Genomic DNA, 24,936 nt, shown 5'->3' with positions numbered 1-24,936 from the left:
GTAAAACCCCAGGAGTTGCAAAACACCATTAGAAGAGTATTGTGGAATGTGTGGGCTAAGGCAGGCTTGATCCTGGGAGCACTGCTGGGTTCCAGAAACAAAGTGTATGCATCCTCATTTTCAAGAGTGGTGCTGATGTGCCTTTTGCAATGACATTGTCCTTTTCTTCTGTGCATGTGCTCATCTTGCCCACTCCAGACAGGGACTGATTGGTAGATGTGGCCCATCCTGTCTTCTTAAAAAGAATTTCTGTGCTTCTAATGTTTCTAATTTAATTTAATTAGGTTCATTAATTTAATTTCTAATTTAATTCCATGAACTACTGTTGAAGTACTGCCTGCTGTTGAGCAACTTATGGTAGGGTGTTTCGGGTTCTGTTTTTTTGGGGTGGAAGGGAGGTCCTGGTGGATGAAATGCAAGCAGGTGTTGTGCAGGAGTTATACAGATCATTCTAATACTTGCATGAGATGCAATAGTATTGCCAGTCTCTGTCACTGAATATTGAAAATGCTTATATAATTGAATGCTTTGACCTTTTTTTATATCTCTAATTCTGAAGCTTTAGATATGTGGCCATTTCTCTTAAAATGTCATGCTTGTGCATGTCAGTTACTTGTTGAAACAAAATATCAAATCAGCATAGCAGTGGAATATTTGATATCAATTAAAAAAAGGTATCTAAAAAAGAAAACGGCTGTGCCTCATGTTAACCCTGCTTTCTTATAAAAAGGCTTTCTGCTTTTGCATAAAAAATTATAGTCAGGTTTGTGTGATGTATTAGGAGTTCCTGCTTAGCCAGTTGATTTCCCTGAATGAGATTTTATAAAACACCGTGAAAAAGCCACAGCTATTGAATAAACTCATCATAACTGAAATACTCATAGAAAAAGCTATATTATAGCCTTTTTGTATAATTTTATGATACATTTTAATTCATGTTTTTTTGAGGCCATCACTATGCAGCTACCTTAATCACTTTTAAGTCTGCAGTGCAAAGCACTTTTCCCCAACTCTCACCCCTCCTTGTGCTTGCCCTGCTGAGGAACTGATGTACCTGTAAAAAAAAAAAAAATAAATAAATTTTTTTCTTCTGTTTGCCTTCCAGAAGATAAGTTTCCTTTCAGCAGCAACACAGCAGCACAGATTTAATTTGGAATGGAAGTTAGCATGTAACCATGACTTGACCTGTCATCCAAGTATACCAATGAGTGTGGGAAATGGATTTTTATTTTTCTAGGGTTTGCTCTATTTCTGTTTTCCTTTCATCCCTTGGACGAAGGGCTCATATCTGAGGCTGACACTTTTGACACAAAGGCCTAGATTCAGCAAAGTGGACTCCAGAGATGCGAGACAGCATATCTGTTCTGTGGAACTTCTGATACATATCTGTGCTAGGAAGAGTTTTTGCTTACGAGTTTCATTGCTGAGAATTTATGTATTGGCTTCCTTCAGCAATTTTCATACTAGCTTTTATTTGGCCATGCCTCTCAAGCAAAAAATGTACCAGCATCTGGGTGTGGATGACCTGATACAGCCTCTTCAAATGTGAAGTTGTTGTTATACTCCAGAAAAACATAATAATTTTTTTTTCTGCCTTCTTTAATTTGCATTAGCATAATTAGAAGATGGATTTGTTTTAATTCTGGGATGTTGTTTCTTTCCCCCCTTATTGCAACAGGCTAGGCAAGTTCTTATTTGCATCTATAAAATATGCTTGGGAAAGATGAAATTGATCATTGCCTTAAATGCAGTATTCACAAACACTCTGAGCTTCCAGACAAATCTGTTTTCTGTCACAAATTTAAAATTGGCTAGCTATGTTACAGTAAAATTTACCAACCAAACTGCCTATTAATTTTTTAGGAATTATTTAAAACATTAAAATATTCAGATACTTAATATATAATGTTATATATATTAGAATGTAGGAATGGCTGAAATAGCAGCTCTCATATTAGTACAGCTTTGGAGTTAATGAAGAGATTCTGCAAACACTGAGCTGCAGAACAGGACCTGATGTTGTATTACTCTGTCTTGACACGAGTTGGAACATTCTTTGTAGAAGTTATTGTTTGGTTTTTTAGGTTAAAGCTCCAAACAAGGTGTTCTGAAACCCATTGCTTAAAATTGTGGGGGATTTCTTTTTGTTTTCCCCTGCTGCAGGTGTGATGGACAGGTAGCAGAAGATTTCACTTGGTTATCAGGGAATCAGAATGACTGAGTGCTTCCTGCCTCCCACCAGCAGCCCCAGTGAACACCGCCGGGTAGAACACAGTGGGGGTCTTGCTCGTACTCCCAGCTCCGAAGAAATCAGTCCTACAAAATTCCCTGGATTGTACCGCACCGGTGAGCCTTCACCACCTCATGACAGCTTGCATGAGCCTCCAGATATAGTATCTGATGATGAAAAGGAGCATGGGAAGAAGAAAGGAAAATTTAAGAAGAAAGAAAAAAGAAGTGAGTAGACAACGTCTCTTATTTCATGCTTATGATTTCTCTGTCATTCTTTCATTCTTTCTCTCTAAATTGCTTATTTCCAATGTTTTATTCACTTGCTTAGGTTGTGAAGGAAGTTAACTGGTACAAACAGGCATTATGCAATACCTGCTTCTCTTGCAAAAAAACTCCACACCTAAACCAAAAAAAAATGGATTTCTTTTTTGTTGTGTAGATAAGGTGTTAGGCACACGCCCAGAATTACTAGTAAACATGTTTTTCCAAAACCTTTAATGATGCATTGATACTTGCCTGGCATGGTGTTCTTCTAATCTTATTATCTGTTCACATCCTAAGTGGAGCTTTCCAAGTGTATTTTAGATGTTTTTTGAAACTGTAGCTGTGGTGCTAGGTAAAAGAAAACTCTCATTGACCTGAATTTTATACTTTCAAACGTGGAAGAATCAGTGTCAACAACTTTAACCTTTTTCCCTTCTGTCTCCAGTGTTGTCCCTCAGTTGCATACCCTCTCAAGTTTTCAGGAGCCTTCTCAAGTTTTCCTGTGAACACCACACCATTATTTGAGGAGTAATAAAATGTGTCCCTTTTTTCTCTGGTTTATGACAGAATAATTCAGGTTGGAAGGGGCCTCTAAAGGTCATCTAGTTCAACCTCCTGTTCTCAGTTTAGTCTGATCATGCAGTTTCCTTCAGCAGTGCCAAAGTATTATTGCAGAGTTCAAAAATATGCAAAGACAACACTGAGATCTGAATTTGCTAGAACTTAGAGAATAAAGGTTAGAATAAAGCTTTGACTGTGGAATCCATTCCTCACAGTGTATCAGTTCCAGAATAGAAGTTTTTGTTTAAAAAGCATACCTTACCTTCCTCCAAAACAACAGAAGTGAAATCTTGCCTTTAGATATGTGCAGAAAATTTTGGAAACATGGAATAGTTTTTATTCAATAGTTTTTCAACATATTCTGAAATAATAAAGCACTTGGAAATACTAAGCTGAGCACCCTGAGTATACCACAAAGATTCTTACTGTCCAAGTCTCTGGAACTTAAATAACACTTTTTTAACTTAAATTTGTTTTAGCAAAATTTCAAGATAGCAATCCTATTCTGTAGGTCTGATCTCTGGATGCTCTGGGTGGCCGTGTACCTTGCTACTTCTTACATACGAAATTTAGAAGATCAAAACCAATGAGACATCAGACAGTATTTTGTTAGAATGACAGAATGAATATGGTAACTGTTTCTAATATACATGCACATATTTAAATAATTACTCTTTAAGAATTTGCTGCCACTGTTTTGCATTAATCAAACCAGTTTTCTGGATTGCAGGATTTTTTTTCTGCCACAGTTTAGAAGGACTGTTGTTACTTTTAACTAAAGACTATGTGCCTAAAGAATACTGTAACTCAGAAATATGATCCTCAAGTTAAAACCAGCAGTTTAAATTTCTACAAGTTTTAAGAAAAGTTATTATTTACAGTCTTTCTCTAATGTAAATAACATTAATCCAATAAGGATTATTGGATTGATAATGAAAATCTGGTATTGATTGCACAGGTCTAAATTCAGGCTATTAGCAGTTGGTATTCTACTCTCTGCAAATCAGCTTTCTGTTATAACTCTGTATTAGACACCTCTAAATTTGGAATTGTTAGGGGTCAGCATTATACATAGTATGAGGTTTTTTGTGGTGTAATTCAGCATTTCTCAGGGTGATAACCGAGGAGGAAAACTGCTTCTTCAGCAAATACATGCAGGTCTCTGCACGCTGGCACTGTAACTTTTTTCTTCCACAGGAGATTACAGCCTATTTTGTAGCTGATGGAAAGCATTTTTTCTTACTTAAAAGAAGCTTTAAAGGTACAAAAAAACACCCAAAACCACAAAAATGTAGAATGTAGGAAGAATCAAATGACCTCTTGCAAGTAATGTCAAAAGCATTCAACTTTTCTTATGCCTTATGTAAAAAAGTCATGTAATTGCCAGGCAGATGTAAGTTACATAGAAAGTTTTCTGTGCATCTCGTACAGTCCAGAAATGGTCATTACTGTAAATATAACCTGAACAGACATTTTAAGTAAATTATGAAGGTTCATTACAGTTGCTTAACATGGTTGATTTTGAGTTCCCCGTCCAGCTCTGCCTTTCATACTTCCATTCTTTTGATTCTGCAGTTTCCTCCACCTTTTAAATTCTGATGCATGTGTCCAGGTTGCTCCTTTTCACTTCTCTGGCTATCTCCTTTAATACTGCGTAAAACACAGCCTGCTAAGGTCATGTAATTTGTGGTGCAGACGAATATAGTCGAGCACTTCAATGAGAAAAAGTTTAGTGTTGGCATTAAATTATGATAGAATGCTTGTTGAACTTACACTACTAGTGAATTGATGACAAAGTTATCCAGACTCCTGAAACGGTATGAAAGTTTAATCCTACAAAAATGTTGGGGTTATTTTGGAAATATTCGAATTATAAGTTGCAGAAATGCTTGATAAGCAGGAGGGTTTGTAGACAGGGTAGGATAAATATCCCACAGTTACTCTGTCTTTCAGGTAAATCCTGTTTGTGGGAGTAACGTACTCTTCAGTATTAATATCTGTATCAAAAAACATTTTTGTGTGCTAAGGATCTTTCTTCCTAAGTAGCTAATACATTTATTTGATATTTTTCATCTTAATGGCAATAATCTAATAATACCCAGTAGTTGTCCTGGGGAAAAATGCTAAAAATGTTTTGGAAATTATAGAAAATGAAATGGAATACTGTTTTCTTCCTGTGGAATGTCAGCTGTTGGAAAAATGTTAGAGCCACTACTTTCTATTCTCTGCTCCTCTGTGACAGACTGAGAGTGTTGGTTAGCTGTTGTTAGATACAGGGATTTACTGGGGATTAAAATTAATTTTCTTTTTATTGGGATAGTTTTAACTCTGATCTCACACAAAACATCCCATGTCCATGAAAGAATTTGTACTGTGTAAGCAGGAGAGCAAAAATAAATCTTTTTTAAGCAGTGATGGTTTATATGAAACAGTGATCATTGTAATTAATTTTTGAAAATGACTGTTCAGCCACCTGTCATTAATCATGTGTTGATAAAGTCATTAAATATATAGTTCCCTGCAAAAGAAAAATTTTATATGAAATACTTATGAAAAAACAACCTGTTCTACTCATCAGAATCTCTGTAAAGAGTCTGTATGTTGTAGATCTTACTCTGATTATTCATTTTACTTCTGAGACTGCTATTGTTGGACTGGATGGGTTCATTATGTAGCTAGTATTTTTTATTTATAATAATTTTCATTTTCTTTATATAATTCTTGGGAAAATGGAGCATTGTTTGAATTATGAACTAAACTATCTTGTGGAAGGAGACCACTGTCATTGGCATGAATTCTGAATTTTTCAGGAAATATTTTCAAAGACTGAACCTCTAATGGCAGGTGTATAGTTCCCATATTTTGGGTTGGGATGTAGATGACAGCTGAAATATTCCTACTGTTAATGTGGTGACTTTCTTTGAACAATCTTTGGTCCTCAGTTGGGTGGGAACCTTTATCTTCTTCCCTGGAGTTTCTTGCCTTGTGTCTGGTTCTAGCAACCTTCAGCTTTGTGCTAGATACTAGCAGGTGGAAGATTCCAGTCTGTTCTCTCATCGTGAGGGATTTTGGAGGTAACTAATGGTAACATTCCACGTGAGTCCCTGTAGTCATATTTGACCTCCTAATTCTTCCATATATAAAAGTGATCCATGTTTTCTTTTAGTGAACTAATTACAGGTGTATGCAAATTTCCCCAGAGAGAAAAAGCAAATGTAGAGGTATAAATGACTTTAAAGCTCATCAGGGACCTGGTGCACAAAACTTACCTTGTGGTAGGTAGGTTTGATGAGTTGAAATTCTACATAATGGAGCCTGCTGTGATAATTATGAATGCTATAGCATGAATTCTTGGCTTCATTTTGAAAGTGCAGAAAATAAGCAGTATTCTCAAGTAGGCAGACTGATAGAAACTGCATGACAAAGCTTTTCAAGCCTGTAAGTTAGATCTTTGCAGAATAATAGTGCATTTTTATTTTCTTTTAAGTTTTGAAATGGCTTTCCATAATTTTTAGTAAGATAGAAACTGTATTTGCAACATCATATTTAACTGAGATGCAGTGAAGGCATTCAGTAATGCTCCTGGAAGGGCTGCTGAAGCCTGAGGAAGGAGCTGGTGGGTAGTGCAGTCATTGTGCTGGAGCTGGAGTATTTATTAGAATCATAGAATTTTGGGGGTTGGAAAGGACCTCTAGAGATCACCAGTCCAACCCTCTGCCAAAGCAGTGTTACCTGGGGCAGGCCATGCAGGAACACATCCAGGCAGGTTTTGAAGGTCCAAAGGAGAGAGACTCCACAGCCTCTCTGGGCAGCCTCTTCCAGTGCTGTCACCCTCATACTAAAGAAGTTTCTCCTCATGTTGAGGTGGAACTTCTATGCTCCAGCTTAGACCCATTATTCCATTATTCCTGTTAAATTAGTACTGGCCTCCTATAGGTGCAGGGAAATATCACTGGCATACATTAGACTGATGGGAAAGTGCAGACTGTCTGTACTTGGAAGTCTGGAACTAGTGAACATAAATAGTGGTTTACTAACAGTAGGTAATACTTTATTGCACATTTAAAATTACTTGATTTGTCAAATGCTTTCAGTAATTTTTCTTCTATATAAGTTTGTTTTTTTCCAATATGTTGTATCACTGGTGAAAGGAATATGGTAGTTTTATTACGAGAAGTCTGGTAAAGAAAATTGGACTACTCTGAGACACGTACCAAAAAACCCCCTCTTGTTAAGACTGGGAGATTCTCTATGAATCTGAAATTAGTATATATACCTAAACTGTATTGACTTATGTTACTGAGACAAATTAAAATAGCCTTGTTTTGTATTTAACCTGCTCTTTCATGTCTTCTTGTGAAGTCAAGAAATACCAGTTTCGGTAACGTGCTGTTGCTGGTGTCGCATTACCGCAGCACTAGAAAAGCACCAAGGTTTATGTTGCAATGTGGAGTGTTGAAACACCTAAATCAGGTGCTCTGTGTGTTGCTGAAGGCAAACTCCAGTCGTTGGGTCCCCTGTGCTGACCCAAAGGCTGCACTGATGCTGTTCCTACTGGGAGTGTGGGAAATCTGTGACATTAACTGGGAGCTCTCATAGCTACCCAGTAGGGAAGATGGAGGGCAGGTTGTTCTGGGGTCTGGTAAAGATTTGGCTTTCTGTTTGGAGGTTGCATCTTTGAACCTTGTCTTGAAACTGGGTGCCAGCCCCATTCTGTTCCCACATGAACTGCAGTGGCAGTGTGTGCTTCTCCTTTGTTCTGTAGCTGATGCATCAGCAGCTTTTTTCCATATCAGAGGAAGACTGGAATCCTTAGTTCAAGCACTGCAGGTTTCCTTACCCGTCTCCAATTTCAGTTTACAAAAAGAGTGAATGATAGTGTAGCCATTTTATTGGGAGGATAAGACCTGGTTGCTGCTTGTCCTCCAATTAACATTTGGGTTTTTATATTAAAATTCACTTGGACAGGAACAGTGCTGTAGTCTTGCTCCCTCTATGCTCTATCATAAAATGACAGTACATGTTTGGTAGTCCCAGGGAAGAGTCCAGGATGGGAGGGGTGAGCTGGTCAAGCTTGGTGTAATTATTTTATGGCAGTTCTATGCTTTAATATACTTCTTATATTTATTTGACCATTGAAAGCTTCTACAGAGCAGCCAAGGTGGCTTCAAATACTTGAAGGTGGCTCCTTGGATGGACTGAAATGAAGTTGAGAAACTCTGTAGTTTTATGTAATTTATAACTGGAAGAACAAGAGACTGAATGTCTCCTGGTTTCACAAGATATTTCATTTAGAAAAATTACAGCCTGTAGTCTGGACCTTGATGCTCCTTTATAATCTAAGGGGGTGATTTTCCATCACCCAAAACTATTCAAAAAAGGAAGAGCACTTGGCTGCGTGCTTCCTCACTCTGCCTGTCAGTAATGGAAGAGCCTCAAAGGATCTGCATGAGGGGGGCTTCATGTTGGAGCAAGAGCTTGCTGCCCACTGCCTTGAGGTGCAAATGGCATGTAAAATGTCCTCTTTGGTGGCCAGGTTTTGGGTTTACTTTTCTTACATGGAGTACTGCGTATGTAAGGTCACAATTAATTGATTTGGAAGTTGTGTTGGTCTGTGTCTTGTTGGGTTTGGTTGTGGGTTGGTTTATTTTAGTGGGGTTTTTTTGTTTGTTTGGGGTTGGGTTTGTTTTCTTTTCCCTTTTCCCTGTTCCCATCCCTTCCCTACTCCACCTCTACAGATTTCCTTGTTCTCACCTGCAGGGTAGGCAGGGCTAGCTGCAGAGGTGTGGTTACAAAAAGCATCCGTGCACCTTTTAGACAGCACTAAGTGTGGTGTTTTGCTGCTGAAACAGTGAGCTCCACCCATGGACTTGTTTAAAGCTCTCACATAGCACTCTACCTTCACTGAGAGGTACTGAGGTATTGTGTTAGCTTTACTGCAGTTGTTTTATTTGCCTAGTGGAAAAGTAAGTGTGCTTTGGATTTTTTGTTTGTTAATTTTCTTGGTTTTTTATTTGAGGCTGAAATTCATTAACTTCATACTTAACATAATATTCTGGAAAGGGATTGGGGAGTTAAGTGGCTGAAGTTTGGTTTGTTCATAATAGAAGTTTGTTAGACTTGTATGTATGTAGTAGATGGTCCTTAACAGCAACTCTTATACTGTTGATTACAGGAACATAGAGAAGTTGCCAGACAGTTGTTTTTATTTTGCATTTCCTTGACTATTAGATGGGAAATTAGCCCATAAGATGGACATTGCCATTATGAGTAAGTATATAAAGTATTAACTGTTAAGATTGTTCAGAATCTGTGTGGTTTATCTTTGATGTGATTATGCAACCTCGGATCTATCTAATCCTTGTCCACTTAATTGTGTAACAACTAAAGAAAACTTTCTGAAGAGCCAGGCAGGCACTATGTTTTCATGTTGCTGCTGCTTCTCTCTCCTTGCACATTTCTTCTTGTTCTCTCTTGTGACAGCATGCTAGCTAGAAACTAAACAGACTTACAGCTGTCCTCTTCCTTTCTCCTCCCTTTTTTCTAATAGCGGAAGGTTATGCTGCTTTTCAAGAGGACAGTTCTGGTGATGAAGCTGAAAGTCCTTCAAAATTGAAGCGGTCCAAGGGAATACATGTCTTCAAGAAGCCCAGCTTTTCTAAAAAAAAGGAAAAGGATTTTAAAATAAAAGAGAAACCCAAAGATGAAAAACACAAGGAAGAGAAACATAAGGAAGATAAACACAAGGAGAAGAAGTCAAAAGACTTAACAGCAGCAGATGTTGTAAAACAGTGGAAAGAGAAGAAGAAAAAGAAAAAGCCAATTCAGGAGACAGAGATACCTCAAGTGGATGTCCCAAGTCACAGACCCGTGTTTGGCATTCCTTTGTCTGATGCAGTGGACAGGACCATGATGTACGATGGCATCCGCCTGCCCGCGGTGTTCCGTGAATGTATCGATTACGTAGAGAAGTATGGCATGAAATGTGAAGGCATCTACAGAGTTTCAGGTATTCTGGGAACACTGGTTCCTAAGGTCCTTACTTGCAATTTTCTCATTATTTTACCATTTTTTAACAGCTAGAGTCTCTGTTTATGGTTGCTTTATTTTGATTTTCCAGAAGATAATCAGGTAGCTGAAGTTACGGAAACCCGTAGGCCTCTGAACCACCAGAAGAGTTGATAATATGGGAGTACTGCTTAGTGGCAGTAAAAACCCACTTGTTTTGGCCTTTTGTAATAGGGTGGTCACAAAGAATTAAATCTGTTAATATAGTCAGCTTGTATTTTTTTACTTCTGCATTAGAAATACAGTGCTAGTTGATTGCAAAAGCAAAGATACAACCATTTCCTTACTTAAGCTTTCCACCAAGTTGCTTTTTCTAGTTACTCCCATTATAGGAATTTTTAAATTTTCTTTAAAACTTCTGTTCTTTTATTAAATAAACAAATAGGCAGAAAAGTTTCACCACTTAGGCTTAGCAACAGCAGGCTAACTAGCCATGGTAGTTGTGTAACTACCTTACATAAATGCAACATGGGTTTTTATAACATTAATTTGTGTCCTGCATTAGCAGTGTAACTCGTGTAAGTTTTTCTGTGGGTGCATTTAAGGGAGCAAGAAAAAGTGAGGAAAGGAATTTGAGGAACAAGTTTCCTAGCACTGTAAAACAGTCATCAAACAATTTTAAGGGCTTCATTAGAGCTGTCTTCCTGCTGTCAGTCTGCACGGTGTTTGGAAGGCATGCAGAATTCCTGCAGCAGCTGAAGCAGTTACTTCAGCCTGCCTAGTGATACTTCCTAGTTGCATGTTTTGTTCAAGACACGATGTGTTGTGAATTTTCACTTGAAGTTCTGTGTTTTCCTGAAACCGTTTTTGACGTTTTCAACTTCTAGGTGTTCTTCGGTGCAATAGCACCCTCTGGTGTGCCTCAGGTTCTTTAAACTGAGTGCTCAGATGGACAACTGCACTGGTTTCACAACCTACCAGCTGTTGTCAAGACTGACTGACTTGGATGTGAAACTGAGCAGATTTTACCTGGCATTTACCAAGGGCTGTGTGCATCCAGGGTTGCTTATTGTGTGTGAGCCAAACTGTGGCAGCACATTAAGTTGTTGTAACTGAGATTTGATCTTTAAGGATGACATTTCCTCGAGTTTGGGAAGTTGGAATGTCACTGAGTTATGAAAACACCTTGCAGAAAATCTTGGCTGGGTTGCATAATTATGTGAACACAATTTTATCCATGCAGGGCCTCAAATCAAGAATCCTGTGTGAGATTCCTCTGCTGAGGAGGGCCAGCTGGAAATCTGGAAACTAAAAAGTGTGGGGTTTGTTTTGACAGAGGAAAGCTGTTCTAGGTAGAACTTGTTGCACAATATTTCAGTTGATAACATATTTGCTGCTTGGCTTAGGGCTGTATAAAAGAACAGCCTGAAAGACTCTGAATACAAATATGCAATTGATCTTATGTTCCCCTATCCTTCCTTGCCCTGTTTTTATGTTTCCTGATGAAAGGGAATGCTGGTGCCAGGTCTGATTCAGAACTTCAGCAGTGCTGTGGTTTTGCTTCAGAGCAGTAGTCATGGACATAATTTTTGAGTCATGTTTTGAATTCTGCTACATGTGGATAGCCTTTTAAAGTTATTCTTCAGTTAGTTCCAATTGTAAGGAGAGGTGAAATTAATTACTTTTTTTAAAAAAAAAGTTTAAATATAACTATTGCGGATTTCTCTTAATTCTTGATCTAAATATTTTAAGGAATAAAATCAAAAGTTGATGAGCTCAAAGCAGCCTATGACCGAGAAGAATCTCCCAACCTGGAAGAATATGAGCCCAATACAGTAGCCAGCTTGCTGAAACAGTACCTACGAGAACTGCCTGAAAATTTGCTTACCAAAGAGCTAATGCCCCGCTTTGAGGATGCTTGTGGAAAGAGCACAGAAGCTGAGAAAGTTCAGGAATGCCAGAGGTTGCTGAAAGAGCTGCCAGACTGTAACCACCTCCTAATTTCTTGGCTGATTGTGCATATGGACCATGTTATTGCAAAGGAACTGGAAACAAAAATGAACATCCAGAATATTTCTATAGTGCTCAGCCCTACTGTCCAGGTAAGTGAACCACACAAGTGTTAAAGCAGAACTTTTAGCCCAAGAAAGACACTGTAAAAATTCCCTTGCAGACAGGAATCAGGTGTTGTCTTCTCTTCATACTTGGGAACCCTAAAATGCTGGGAGAGGGGGAACAAAAGACTTTCTGAAGGAGCTTGCATGCCTATGGGTGTGAGATTTGGGTTATTACAAGAGTATTGCAAAGACTGCTGTCAGGGTTTTAATTCTGTTGTGAACAGAAGTAATTTAATGTTTAATTCACCCAATAATTCATGCTAATATGCTATTTCTTGGGCTTGTGACTCAGTGATAATGTTAGTGAAGACTGTATTGTCCCTTAATTTTAATACCAAGCCAATGAACCCTGTCCTGCAAGTAGACCTTCCTGGTGCAGTAATGACTTGAGTGTAATGGCTTTGGTGTGCACAGTCAAGCGGCTGGGGAAAACAACTGACTTAGTTTTCCAGGAAGATTTTATGGTTTCTGGATTAATTAATTCCTTAATAAACGTCTTGGAAATATTTAATTTAAATACAGCTCAGAATAAGTCCGGTGCATAATAGAAACCTGGCATTATGAGGCAAAAGACAACCCACACTTTAGAAATGCTTGGCTTTATAATTAAGAGTCTAGGTGGAGGCCCAGTAGCAAAAGGGCTGGGTGTTACTCTCTGTTCCTTCCATGTTCCAGACACTTTGTAGCTAACAAAAGAAGTAACAATTAATGTAAAACAATACAGGCCAAATCATGTTTTGTTGCTAAGTATATTTTAGCAATTAAAATGCAGGTAGTGACAGAGCTCAGATCTTTCTTTCAGGATAAATTTTTGCATTTTAAGGAAAGATACAGATGAAGCATCAAAATAAATCCTTGTTTCCGTCTCTTGAGGAGAAACTGCTTTCCAACTACTTTCTTTTACTGGATTAAATCATCTGAGAGAGCAGAAACAAATATTTACAATTTGAGAGGGGAGGTAACCAGCAACCAGTCATAGTGCAGTAATGCACCCTCTTAACCTATTGCTGCCACTACCTTTACATGAGTAAAAAGAAAGCTTTAATACATTTGTGTACCTACCAGTGATGAAAACTGGTTGTGGTAGGTTAAGGGTTGTAAAAATTTTGAGTTTACCATGAAAGTGCTTTGGATACACAGGTGAGAAAGACAGTGAAGTGGTTCCTTGGGGCCAACACTGGGTTAATTATAATTTTGATCAAGATTTTAATCTCTTTGGACAAACTTAACACTCACAGTAAAGGCTACTCTGTTTCTGGAGAAAGACACCGTTTCACAGATAAAAATGATGTGAATAAATCCACTTAAACCAATATTTTGTCTGCCCTTTCTTTGCAGATCAGCAACCGTGTCTTGTATGTATTTTTCACACATGTTCAAGAGTTCTTTGGCAACGTGACCCTCAAGCAGGTGACAAAACCTCTTCGTTGGTCAAATATGGCAACAATGCCAGCACTTCCAGAAACACAAGAAAGCATCAAAGAAGAAATCAGGCGACAGGTTGGCAGTTACCTTATGTTTTTCTTTGCCCTGGCTTTTTTTATACATTCTGAAATAAATTCTCAGAAGCTTGTAGCATACACTTCAGTTCTGTCACAATTGTTCTGTCAGTGAAGATCACTGGAAAGAGGGAAAGAGATGGGTGATGTCCATGCCCCTTTTATGCATGGAAAATTGTTACAGTCTTGTGATGATCACAGCCCACTCTTTCATCATGTGCTTTGCTGTGTATTTCAATGCTTTTATCATGGGAGGAAGGCCAGGAGAACATGCAGAGTGTGGTCTCTTCAGTATTGCTCTTTAGCTGGTTCTAGATCTTGTGCTGAATGCATGTTAACACGTGTTGCTGGTTGACATCTCGAGTTTTGAAAACCAGAACTCTTAAGTCTGTTGCTGTAAAGCCAAAAAGATTTTTCTTTTTCAGTCTGCTCTTCTACGATACATTAAAGACACTGATTTCTTTGGCAATATTTCCAGGAGTTCCTACTGAACTGTTTACACAGAGACTTGCAGGCAGGGATAAAAGACTTATCCAAAGAAGAGAGACTCTGGGAGGTGCAAAGAATTTTAACAGCTCTTAAAAGGAAACTAAGAGAAGCTAAGAGACAGGTGGGTAACTTTTTTACTTACTGGCCAGACGTCTTAAATGAGGGCTCCCTAGTTAGTGACAGTGCTGAGGTACCCATGAAGATCAAACCATGTTTCAGTCTTTTACTGAAGATTTTTTTATCCTAACTTACATGGCTGACAAGTAGTTGCATTTTCTGGTTAGCTGGTTTAACCCAGGGACAGCAAGATCTTCTCACTCTTTCACAGCTGTTTACAAAAAAAAAAACAACAAAAAAACAAAAGCCACAAATACAAACAAAAAACCCAGTCTGATTAAAAACTTAGTGTTTGACAAAGCATGTTTTCATTACATGCTTAAAACAGTGTGTCCTGAAGTACCAAGAGGACTTACTGGAACACTTCAGGTTAACAAACTTCAGAACCATTTGTTTTCAAACTGTTACATGTCCCAGAGAAGGGACAGACCTTGCTAAAAAGTTTCAAGTCAACTGAGATGGTGATTCTTTGTTTTGGAAAGAGTACATTCAGAAAAATCTCTTCTACAGTAAACAGAGTGACTGGGGAAGCTGTCCTTCTAAAAGCTGTTCTCTTTCTCTGGCAGGAGTGTGAAACAAAGATTGCACAAGAAATTGCTAGCCTTTCAAAGGAGGATGTCTCCAAAGAAGAAATGAATGAGAACGAAGAAGTTATAAATATTCTGCTTGCACAGGTAGATGGCAGGCACTTCCCTGTCTGCCTGCTGGTATTTTCTTGTTCTGTATCTGTCAGAAATATTTGTTCCTTCTTTTGTTCCTTCTAATGCAATGGGAAATGGAAGGCTTAAAAGGGTCTCTCTGTCCATTTAAAATATAAGGCTTTGTTTTAATGGTAAATCAAGTAGGGAAGAAGTGCTGACTGCAGGAGTGAACCCAAAGCTGAGTAACCCTTGTTAACAGCAGAAAGGAGACACTGTGCAACAACAACAACAAAAAAAAAAAAGGTAGACTTTCATGTTACTTAGAAAGCATTTCCAAATCTAGCCAGTTTTAATACTGTTAACTGCTTTCTTGCTGATCAAAGGAAGTAAGGCAACTATTTTGGCTTTTTTGCCTTCCCTTGCTTTCCTCAGTAGCTTTAATCTTCTCTCCACTGTACATTCCTCCTTACATTCATCTTCAAAGATGTGTTTTGTAATTCAGTTTTTCTAGTTATTTTTACTGGCTAGCCAGACCTTTCCCCCTGTGATATGAGGAAACAGTCAGCCAAACATGCCAGAGATTTTAGTGTGTGGAGAAAACAAAGTCAAGGCTTTATGTGAATTAATTGATCATTGCAGGAGAATGAGATTTTAACAGAACAAGAAGAGCTGCTGGCCATGGAGCAGTTCCTGCGGAGACAGATTGCCTCGGAGAAGGAAGAAATAGATCGGCTGCGAGCAGAAATAGCTGAAATACAAAGGTAAAAGGGAGACATCAGAGCCCCTGCCAGCACAGCACTCTTTGATTAGAAGTACATCACATGGGAAAGCTGCCTCTTTTTATTGAAATCTCAACAACTCTGGGCCTTTCATGATAATTTGTTATCCTAACACTGGATTTAGCATCCAAAGGAAAAAAAGTCCCCCTGGGAAATCACAGGTTAATTAAATTAAACTTTGCAAGGAAATCCTAACAATGGTTTTGAAACCATTGTACTCAGTGGATGTTTTTACACTGCTACAGTTGTGGCAGGCTGGAAGAAGTGCTTAAGCATGAGTTTGTCATTGCTCTTTCAGTCGCCAGCAGCACGGCCGCAGTGAAACCGAGGAGTATTCTTCTGAGAGTGAAAGTGAAAGTGAGGATGAGGAGGAGCTGCAGGTCATCCTGGAAGATTTGCAGAGGCAGAACGAGGAACTGGAGGTAAGATTTCAGTCCTACTATTAACGGGTACTCTTCTCCTTGGTGGTTAATCAGCTTAGTCTGTGCAGAGGTAGCTCTGTATTAATTACTCCTGGCTACGAAACCCACACACTCTGTTTTTAAATCACTGTTGCGTGCAAGTCCACGTTGCTGTCTGGGCTAACAGCCAGAGCTTGGCTGCTCAATGCTAAACGTCCCCCCCCCAGCCCCTCACTTACATCAGTTCTTGGTCAGAAAGAGCCCTGACCTTTGTTTTCCTTACCTGAAAGATAAAAAACAATCACCTGAACCAAGCGATTCACGAGGAGCGCGAGGCCATCATAGAACTGCGAGTGCAGCTTCGGCTGCTGCAGCGAGCAAAGTCAGAGCAGCAGGTGCAGGAAGAAGAGGAGCCAGAAAAACGTGGGAGCGTTTCTCAGCAGCAAAGAGACAGTGTCCTGGAGACAAAAGCAGCCAAAGAGCAGCCAAAAGCAAGCAAGGAGCAGCAAGTCAAGCCATCACCAAGTAAAGACAGGAAAGAAACTCCAATTTGATCCAGCTCCTTGGTTATGCATAACAACAACAACAACTGAAATGTGCAAATTACTGTAATTTGAGTCAAACTGCACAAATTATTGCTGGCTGTGTACATTCTGTAAAGAAACTGTCCTTTTAAGCTCTGGAGACTTTTGTCTCTGATACTTGTGTCTTCTACTCATCATATTCAGGTGAGTTTGGAGAGGCTAGAGGAGTTTTCCAGTTAGCATCAGATTATTTCAAGACTGGTTTCCTTCAGGTGATTCTAAATAATTATTCTAAACAGTTTTTATTTTAGACCAAAATCATTATTTACATTCACTGAAGCAGAATCAGAAGATCTCATTTTCAGTAAATAAACAAAGACCCCACCTACACTTATTGTTATTTGCCTTGTGAATCTGGTCATCCTCATTCACCATTATTTCTGCTTATTAACCTTGCCACTTCTTGCTTGTGCCTTTGATACCTTTCTGATGCAGATTATATACAAGGGAGCTTTAAATTTACTCTGGGTTGGCTGAAGAGTTGGGAGACTGCCAGGTATCATGTTGACCTAACATGCCCTTAAGCTTCATTTTTGTTCTGAGATGTACTGAATAAATGTAAAAACTTAAGAGATGTTATTTATGTCCCTGTACGATGGAAATGTTCATCGAGAGCTGTTCATGTCTTTTAGTGAGGTAGGTAACCCATTTGCTCATATATAGATATCACCATCATCATTACCTGTTTAAGACAGGCTGTGTTCACACTGCTGCCATAGAGCCAAGGGTATTTCCTTCATCCATTGTTAAATGTTCCATCCCTTGGGAGAAAGCCACTGAGGAATGCTTTAGATGGGGATGGGTTATGTCACTTAAGACATTTCTGCCTGACCAAGCAATATTGCATTTCCCCTCTGCAGAAATGCAAGTCACAAGTGCTTTCCAAACAAGGAGAAGAACAAGGCCAGGGGGAGGCACTGGGGGGCTCAGCAATAGCCTCTTTTTGGTGGTGGTGGTGGTGGTGGTGGTGGTGGTGGTGGTGGTGGTGGTGGGAAAAACCAAAACAACCCAACCACCATCACCTGGGACTTGGTTTTGGTTTGGCTCTCTTGATGCTTCTGCCCATCAGAAGGCTCCAGCCCCCCAGACCTGAAGGGCCATTTAATGTTTCAGTAGATAGACTCATGAGACTCATCCATTAGGTCCTATATAGACAGCAGACTCCACAGAGTGCATATAGCGTAGCTTATTTTTAAACCTGGATATTTATTTTCAGCACCTGTTGGATGTGGTTATATTCTTTATCGATTGCACTGTTGTGAATCATTGGCCATGATTTGATTTTGTACAAATAATGCTTTGATATGTTATAGAAAACAGCATAGTATTTTTTTAAAATTTGGAAAAAAGTTTATAAACACAGAAAATGTGGTCAGATGACAAATGTAAACTAAAGCATTCTCCCTTGCCTTCGTTACATACATTTTATATTTGCTGGCAATATTTAAATCTTTTTTTGTTTGTTTGTTTAATTCACACTAATTCCTATCGAATTGTCGTGGATTTTTCTAATGTTCTTCAGACAAATCTCTTAATATTGGTTAACTTTTTATTTTGTTAGGATTGTATTTATCAAGCAAATAAAATTCAACAGCCATTTGAAAGCAGTTTCTAATTTTTGTACTTTGTAATCTGTATCATCTTTGGTAGCCACCTGCAGGTGAGAAGTGGGGCTGTCTGAACAGCTCTGTCCTCAAAGAATCATTGTCTGCAGTCACACGTGATAGAAACCTTAATGAAAGAGTATTCAACTGAAGATGAAGTTTAATTTAATCAACTTTGCTTCTTTACTATCTACTGGAGCTTTCAGCTGTGAAGGTAAAACCCATCCTCTTTATTCACATTATTACTTCCAACACACGACCTCTGTTCTTCTTCCTGCAGCCTGACAATGCACACTGCAGCTGTGTTGGCATCACAGCCTGGGATGATGTGAAGCTGCTGCTCCTGCAGTAACACAACTGTAACCACCAGTTCAGTTTCAAAAAACCTGAAAGAGGCTTCTTTGAAATTTTCTTTCACATCCTTTCAGCTGATGCAGCCAGTGATAAGCACAGTAACTGATACAGCTCCTCCAGGTAAAATCATGACTCGGAATCACTGCTGACCAAACCCCACAGGGGCAGGGGGAGCAGCAAGGCCTGGCACAGCCCCAGGGAGGTGGCACAGCAGCCACTGCTGAGCCCTGGCCAGAATAAAATCCCCCCCAGAGCCTCTGGGGAGGGGCTCAGGCTCTTGCTTTGCCTCTGCCCTGCCCACAGGTGACTGCTCCCCCTGGCCCCATCCCCACACAGGGGTCTGGCAGCCCCCCAGGCCAGGGGCAGCAAGGTTGTTACCCCAGTGCCAGCACTTGCAGCAGTGACTTCAAAGCCTGCCTGCAGGCACTGTGAATAATTAGCCAGCTGCAAAGAGAAAGCCAAAGCTAAATGCAAGTAAAGTGGAGGGCAGTTACAGTACAATAATCTGAGTTTGGTGTTGGGGTTAATTTATAAAGTCCCCAGGGCTTTACAGTGAGATGTGGGAGCTGCAGTGTGCAGGCCATCACCTGCTGCAGCACCAACACAGCAGCACCAACACAGCAGCCACCCTCATGAAGTCCATACATATCTCAAATAACAAATGTACTGAAACTGTGATTTAAATTGACTTAATTAAGACTCTTCCCCAACAACACACAGCTTGTGTCTGCCCAGTGCAGCAGCTGAACCACTGTCAAATCCCTTGGACAAAATACCAGAGTGACTTCCCTTTGCTGCAATGAAGCAGCAGGACAGCAGTGTTAATTGTGGAGCTGTGATGGGACAGAGGGCAGCTACATTCCTGACATGGTCTCACAGTCCTTTACAGCACAAACCTGGAATGATTTATTTTTTTCCAATAAGGCAGTTTGAAACCCAAAGGAGCAAGAAGCACCCTTATAAACAAGTCACAAGGACTACAATGCCAACATGAGTCAGGACACACTTCAGAGTTTTGTCAGCAGCAAAGTGGAAATGTGACAGCTTTTATACTCGTTACTTACTGAAATAACCACAACTGGAAAATGAACCAACTTCAGACATCTTGCATACACCAAGCAGGTTCTTACCATCCCAGCTTTTTACTCTGAAAAACAGCAGCCTGGAGTGAGCTGTTAATGATTGAATGGAGGACCAGGGTGAGGTGGTTTGTTTTGGTTTGGTTTTTTAATTTATAAGAAAAACGAAAAATAAAATTACCAATGTGCAGCACTCCCCTCAGATCACATCCCTACCACAAGTCTAAAAACACCAACTTGTGCCCAGCACCTTGCAGGATTCCAGGTTGCCTTCCAGGTTTCCTGGGCTCTGTCCATGCCAGATTTCTAGTCCTGGCTCAGCTTCATTCTCACAAGAGCAGAAGCCATCTGGTTCTGGTACAGTTCTGAAAGGTTTTCACACTAGTGCAGGGAGGGACATTGACAGCACTGCCATGTCCTACAGGAATCCATCAAGGGTTCCAAAAATTCATTGTCCTTTATGATGGAAATAAAGGAACACTGTACAGGAAGCTTCCACCTCCCTTCACTCATTCCAATATTGGCACTGGGGGGATTCATTTTTTCTTTTGTGCCCAGTCAGATAAATGATTTGAGTCTAATTTTTAAAGTCTGTGTACTGAAGCCAAGAATGTTACACCTGACCACTGAAGCCTACTCTCTTTCCAGTGGGAAGGAAAAAAAAAAAAAGCATCAATCTGCCAAGAAGCAGTTTGACCCAGCTTACTCTGTCACTGGCTTAATTTTTTTTCATGAGCTTCTGACTCCCACTGCTTCATCTGCAGAGGGAAAAATTCCTCATCTGGACCAAACATGGCCCATACCCAACAGCACAACCTCTCTACAGGGTTCTGTAGCACCCTCTGGCAGCAGCAGCCAGCAGCACCACACTCAGCACCAGAGAAGAACTGCTGGGCTGCTCCCCCATCCCACCACAGATGAGGACCCCCAAAGCACTGCCCCGCAGAATGGACCCCTGGGGCACTCCATGCCTCGGCTCAGCACTGGTACTTCCACTGCAATGGACCGGTACCAAGTTTCATCTGGAGTTTCTGGTGTTGCTATCTTAACCCGAGGAAGAAGGCCTGCCAGAGGATTCTGTTACAAAGTGTATGATTTTAACCAGACATCCCCACTCCCACTCAGTGGAAGAATTCCTGATCTCAACAGCAAAACACAGGAGTTCTCAGTGCCATGGAGTTACAGCTCAGGGCAGTGAGTGCAGCCCCTTCCTGCCTGCCGGGATGCACCAGGACCTGCCCTGGCTGTAGCCATTGGCTACATGAGAGCTGCAGCAGTAGCTCACAACCCTCCTACAACTTCTACTAATTGTATCCCAAAAGGAGGGGCTGTGGGGAGATCAGGAAAATGGCCAGGATGAGAGGTCACTGCATCCTAAAACTTCTAATGCTGTTCCTCTGGTCTAGGGGGAGGCATCCCTGCCCAGGGCAGTGGGGTTGGCACCAGGTGATCTTTAAGGCCCTTTCCAACCCAAACCATTCTGTGAGTCTGTGGCACTGACTTGTCAGCTGACTCCTCCCTAGATGCTCCTCCACATCCCCCCAGTCAGGTCCCAGGCCTTGAGGCAGACAGGGGTAGGACATCTCCTGACAGCACTGGGAACTCTGCTGGGCACAAATATGACTGAAAAGAAAAAAAGGTGACTGAAAAGAAAAAAAGGTGACTGAAAAGAAAAGAAAAAAAACAAAACAAAACACAACCCCCCTTAGCTGAGAGACCAGAAGAAACAACTGAGATAAAGGAGAAATGTCCCAGTCCCTATCTAAGCCTTTGTTGTCACCTTAGCAAGTCACCAAGTTTATCTGGGTTCTTTCTTACACAGGAAACCCAGATTTGCTACAAAAATAACTGAAACTTGGTTTGATACTTGAACAGTGTCTCCCTCAGTACTTGCTAAAAAACATGCCAAGAAGTGTGCTCAGTACCTTCACTTTTCACAGTCCCGACTCAAAACCACCTTCAGATAAACCTTTTAAAACATTTCCCATACCAAAACATTACTGCACCTCTGCAGAAATGATATTTCAAGCAGCCCATGATCAAAGGGGTGGGGTATAAAATGTTTAAATATCTGTTGACTCATCACTGCTAAGTCACAGTGCATTTTAATCAGCAAGATGTAGTCTATAACTCAACACTTAACCCCATTACCTTGCGCTCACTATTTATTTTTCATATCTAAGTAAAAAGTAAACTAAAAGTTAAATAAAACCAAAAGACAGAGTCTGAAAGTACAAGGGGATGAAGGGGTCACTTGCAACAGTGAGGTAAAATCATGCATTTTGTTTCCTCTCATAGTCTTCTATTTTAAAAGCAGTTCACTAGTATGTCCTAAATCTGCAAAGAGAGAAAATATTATTTTAAATGTACTTTCCACATTGTCTGAATGTCAGCACGGGCAGGAAGATCCTATCAGTATCAGAGAGAGGGGAACGGACGTCAGAGAACAAGTGGAATACTTGTTCATCTTTCTGTCCCAGACTCCTCTTCCCATCCTGACCAGACAGACATCCCCAGGCTGAAATTGGGTCAGAAAACACAAGCTCTGCACACAAGTTTCCACACCAAAGGACAAGGGAACAAAAGGAGACCCTGCCAATGGGAAGCAACCCGGTCAAAGCACAAGAGCGTCCCTGAGCCACAGAAGACTTCACCCTTCTCCCCTCCTTACCCATCCACTACCAGTTCAAACCAGGTGTCCCTGAGCCCAGAGAAAAGGGGGAAAGCATCAACAAACACCCAACAACTGAGGAGACAGGAGCTGGAGCTGTTGACTGAACCTGGAAGCCATCATAGCCAGACCTAAACCTGCCCAGGAGTTGCCAAGCCCAGGCAAACATTGATTTTGGCTGCTGGAATGAGAACACAGGCTCCTGTCTGCAGGGCAGGAGTTCATCTGACACCTGCCTGTAACATTCAAAAGCTCAAACTGAATTCCAGGCATCAGTCAGGGCTTGGGTAAGGACAAACCACACTCCGGAGAGTTCCAGTTTTATTAGCACAGAACCTGCATGAAGTGTGGTGAGGAAATGGCGCTACCAAATCCTCACAGCTCTCTGGAGGGGAATCCCTGGAGACAGAGCAGCTGCTATGAAAAGCAGGAAGCAGCAGAGAGGCAGTGCTGGAACCAGGGCACCGGGAAAAACAGGATTTCTCAAGAAGAAGCACCAAGATGAGCCAGCCAAGAGATTAAATGGAAAACAACAAAAATTGCTTGTGAAGGACTGATTTGGTGTTCTACCAAGCAGAAAGGGGTAGAACTTGTACTGCTTCTGGATCAACAGATGATAATTTGGGAGTCACCTCACTTTCTACTCAAAAAATCCTGACCAAAAGAGAAATGAACTGAGATACAAAACTTGAATCTTTTCTTCAGAGATGACACACATGAGGGAGTTCACCAGGATCTTTGGCAGTGTTCCCAGGCACTGCCCCACAGAAAAACAGCTCCTTTTTTCACCACTCACAGCTGAGATACGTTTCCCCAAGCCCCATATCCTTAGGGAGAAGTTGAAGCTGGAGTTACTGACACTGCTAACACTGCCAGCATGAGAAAATTCTCTATCAAAGTTAAGCAATAGAGGCCACAGCCCTCAGGCTGTAAAGTATATCCTGCTGGACAATGCTGAGAATAACGTGAGTCTTTCCCTCCCTTTCACTTCATAGGAATCACCAAATAAAGCAGAAAAGAGGCAGACGGATCTGTGACATGTTGGGTGAAGAAAAGAAAAAACAGAAAAGAGCAATTTCTCTTTTTCCCTGAAGATGACCTTTGTTACATGCCAGGGGAATTCAGGCACCCTACAAATGCAAACACTCAGCCTCGGTTAGGATAAAGTCTCCAACCCTCCCTCAAATTCACAGTTCTGCACCAGCACTGAAGAAATACAGAGCAGTAAGAAACACAGCAACCAGAAGATGAGTCTCATTTTTCAACTTAAAGGTGTCTTACCCTTAAATAATAGAAAATACCTGAAGGGATCAGATATAATGCTTCAAGTCACTGGACTAGTGGAGCAGTACCTTAGGAATTAGGTCGGGACATGTTCATTCTGGAGCCCAAACACTGGGATTTCTGTAAAGTCCCAGTGCTCCTCCAGTGAATGCTGCACTCACAGTCAGACAATGACCTGCAGCAGCCTCTGGGCTGAACAAAGAGCTGATCCTGTTCACCTCTGAAACCTCACACACAACCCAACTACAATTCAGCTGTCATTACACTGAGGCTCAAAACAAGTCCTCTAGGAATTTCCATGTGACTGCTAAACAATTATCAGAGAATATAAGGAACAAACCCCCTGATGAGATAGTGCCTGTATCACCCCAACTTCTCACCTGGACATAGAGTTGCCTTCTCAGATTTTAAACCCATTTTGAAAAGAAACAGGGCAAGCAAAAGGGAAAAAAATATTAAAAAAAAAAAACCAAACACCCAAAACCAAAAAGAGCCAAGCCAAAAATTTAATTAAAAATAAAAAAACAGCCCAAAACCTAAAGCCACAAAGCTTCAAAGCAGACAGAGATGATTATCTTAATCACCCTCCAAGGCATGCTCAGGAGCAGAAAAGCAGACCTTGAAGGAGTAAACTTGCTGATTACTAGAGAAGAAACTGCAGAAGAAACACTTTTCCCAAGAAAACTTGAAAAAAAAAGACACCTGCCTGAGGCTGAACTGCCAGGGTTATCAAATGCCTGGCTGATAAATGAAAATGTTCTGCTAAAATACATTAAAGATAAGCTGCCATAGCCATTTCTACCCTCTCGTGAAAATAAGCTTCACACACTTGTGGTTCAGCAGGCTGGAGGAAAGGTGATTTAAGCAAGTTGCCCCTGGAAGACACAGGAGATACTGTATCAGCCATTTTAAATGAGAGAAAATTAAAGCAGTCAGGCCTGAAGGCAGAAAAGGGGCAGTTTTAGCTCAGTTTCCTGTAAATCTGGACCGAGGTGGATATTCAGACAGAGCTGCTATTTCATGCTGGAGCAACAGGTTCCCAAGTACAAGAGGGGTGCTTCAAAGGGAAGCTAGCAAAACCTCAATTACATAGTCAGAATACATCTCAAAATGCAAAATTCCTCACAATACTTAAGCAAACCCCTTCCACCTGTAACAGCTGTCAAGTATAAAGAACCAAGGGAAAAAAAAAAAAAAGGCCACTTAAATTTCAAACTTATTATTTTAATGTCTTAAAAAGGTCACAAGATTG

At 40.5% G+C, this 24,936-nt stretch overlaps 1 protein-coding gene across 3 annotated transcripts in view; it reads left to right on the top strand.

Moving 5' to 3' along the window:
- RALBP1 (ralA binding protein 1) overlaps positions 1–17,654 on the top strand; it is a 34,176-nt gene extending 16,522 nt beyond the window's left edge. The window contains exons 2-10 of one of the 3 annotated variants that reach the window (XM_030444863.1): positions 2,164–2,457; positions 9,608–10,066; positions 11,818–12,167; positions 13,521–13,682; positions 14,160–14,291; positions 14,854–14,961; positions 15,568–15,689; positions 16,006–16,129; positions 16,399–17,654. In XM_030444863.1, the coding sequence (XP_030300723.1) occupies positions 2,214–2,457; positions 9,608–10,066; positions 11,818–12,167; positions 13,521–13,682; positions 14,160–14,291; positions 14,854–14,961; positions 15,568–15,689; positions 16,006–16,129; positions 16,399–16,662 (1,965 nt within the window). In that variant the 5' untranslated portion in view covers positions 2,164–2,213 and the 3' untranslated portion in view covers positions 16,663–17,654. Of the gene's footprint in view, positions 1–2,163; positions 2,458–9,251; positions 9,328–9,607; positions 10,067–11,817; positions 12,168–13,520; positions 13,683–14,159; positions 14,292–14,853; positions 14,962–15,567; positions 15,690–16,005; positions 16,130–16,398 lie in introns of those variants that run through there. The other 2 variants (XM_030444865.1, XM_030444864.1) reach the window with 2 other exon arrangements.
- Positions 17,655–24,936: the final 7,282 nt, after the last annotated feature.

This window comes from Calypte anna, chromosome 2 (genome assembly GCF_003957555.1).
Source record: "Calypte anna isolate BGI_N300 chromosome 2, bCalAnn1_v1.p, whole genome shotgun sequence".
NCBI lineage: Eukaryota > Metazoa > Chordata > Aves > Apodiformes > Trochilidae > Calypte > Calypte anna.
Note: the sequence above shows the minus strand (reverse complement) of the source record. Positions and strands in the feature narration are given on the sequence as shown.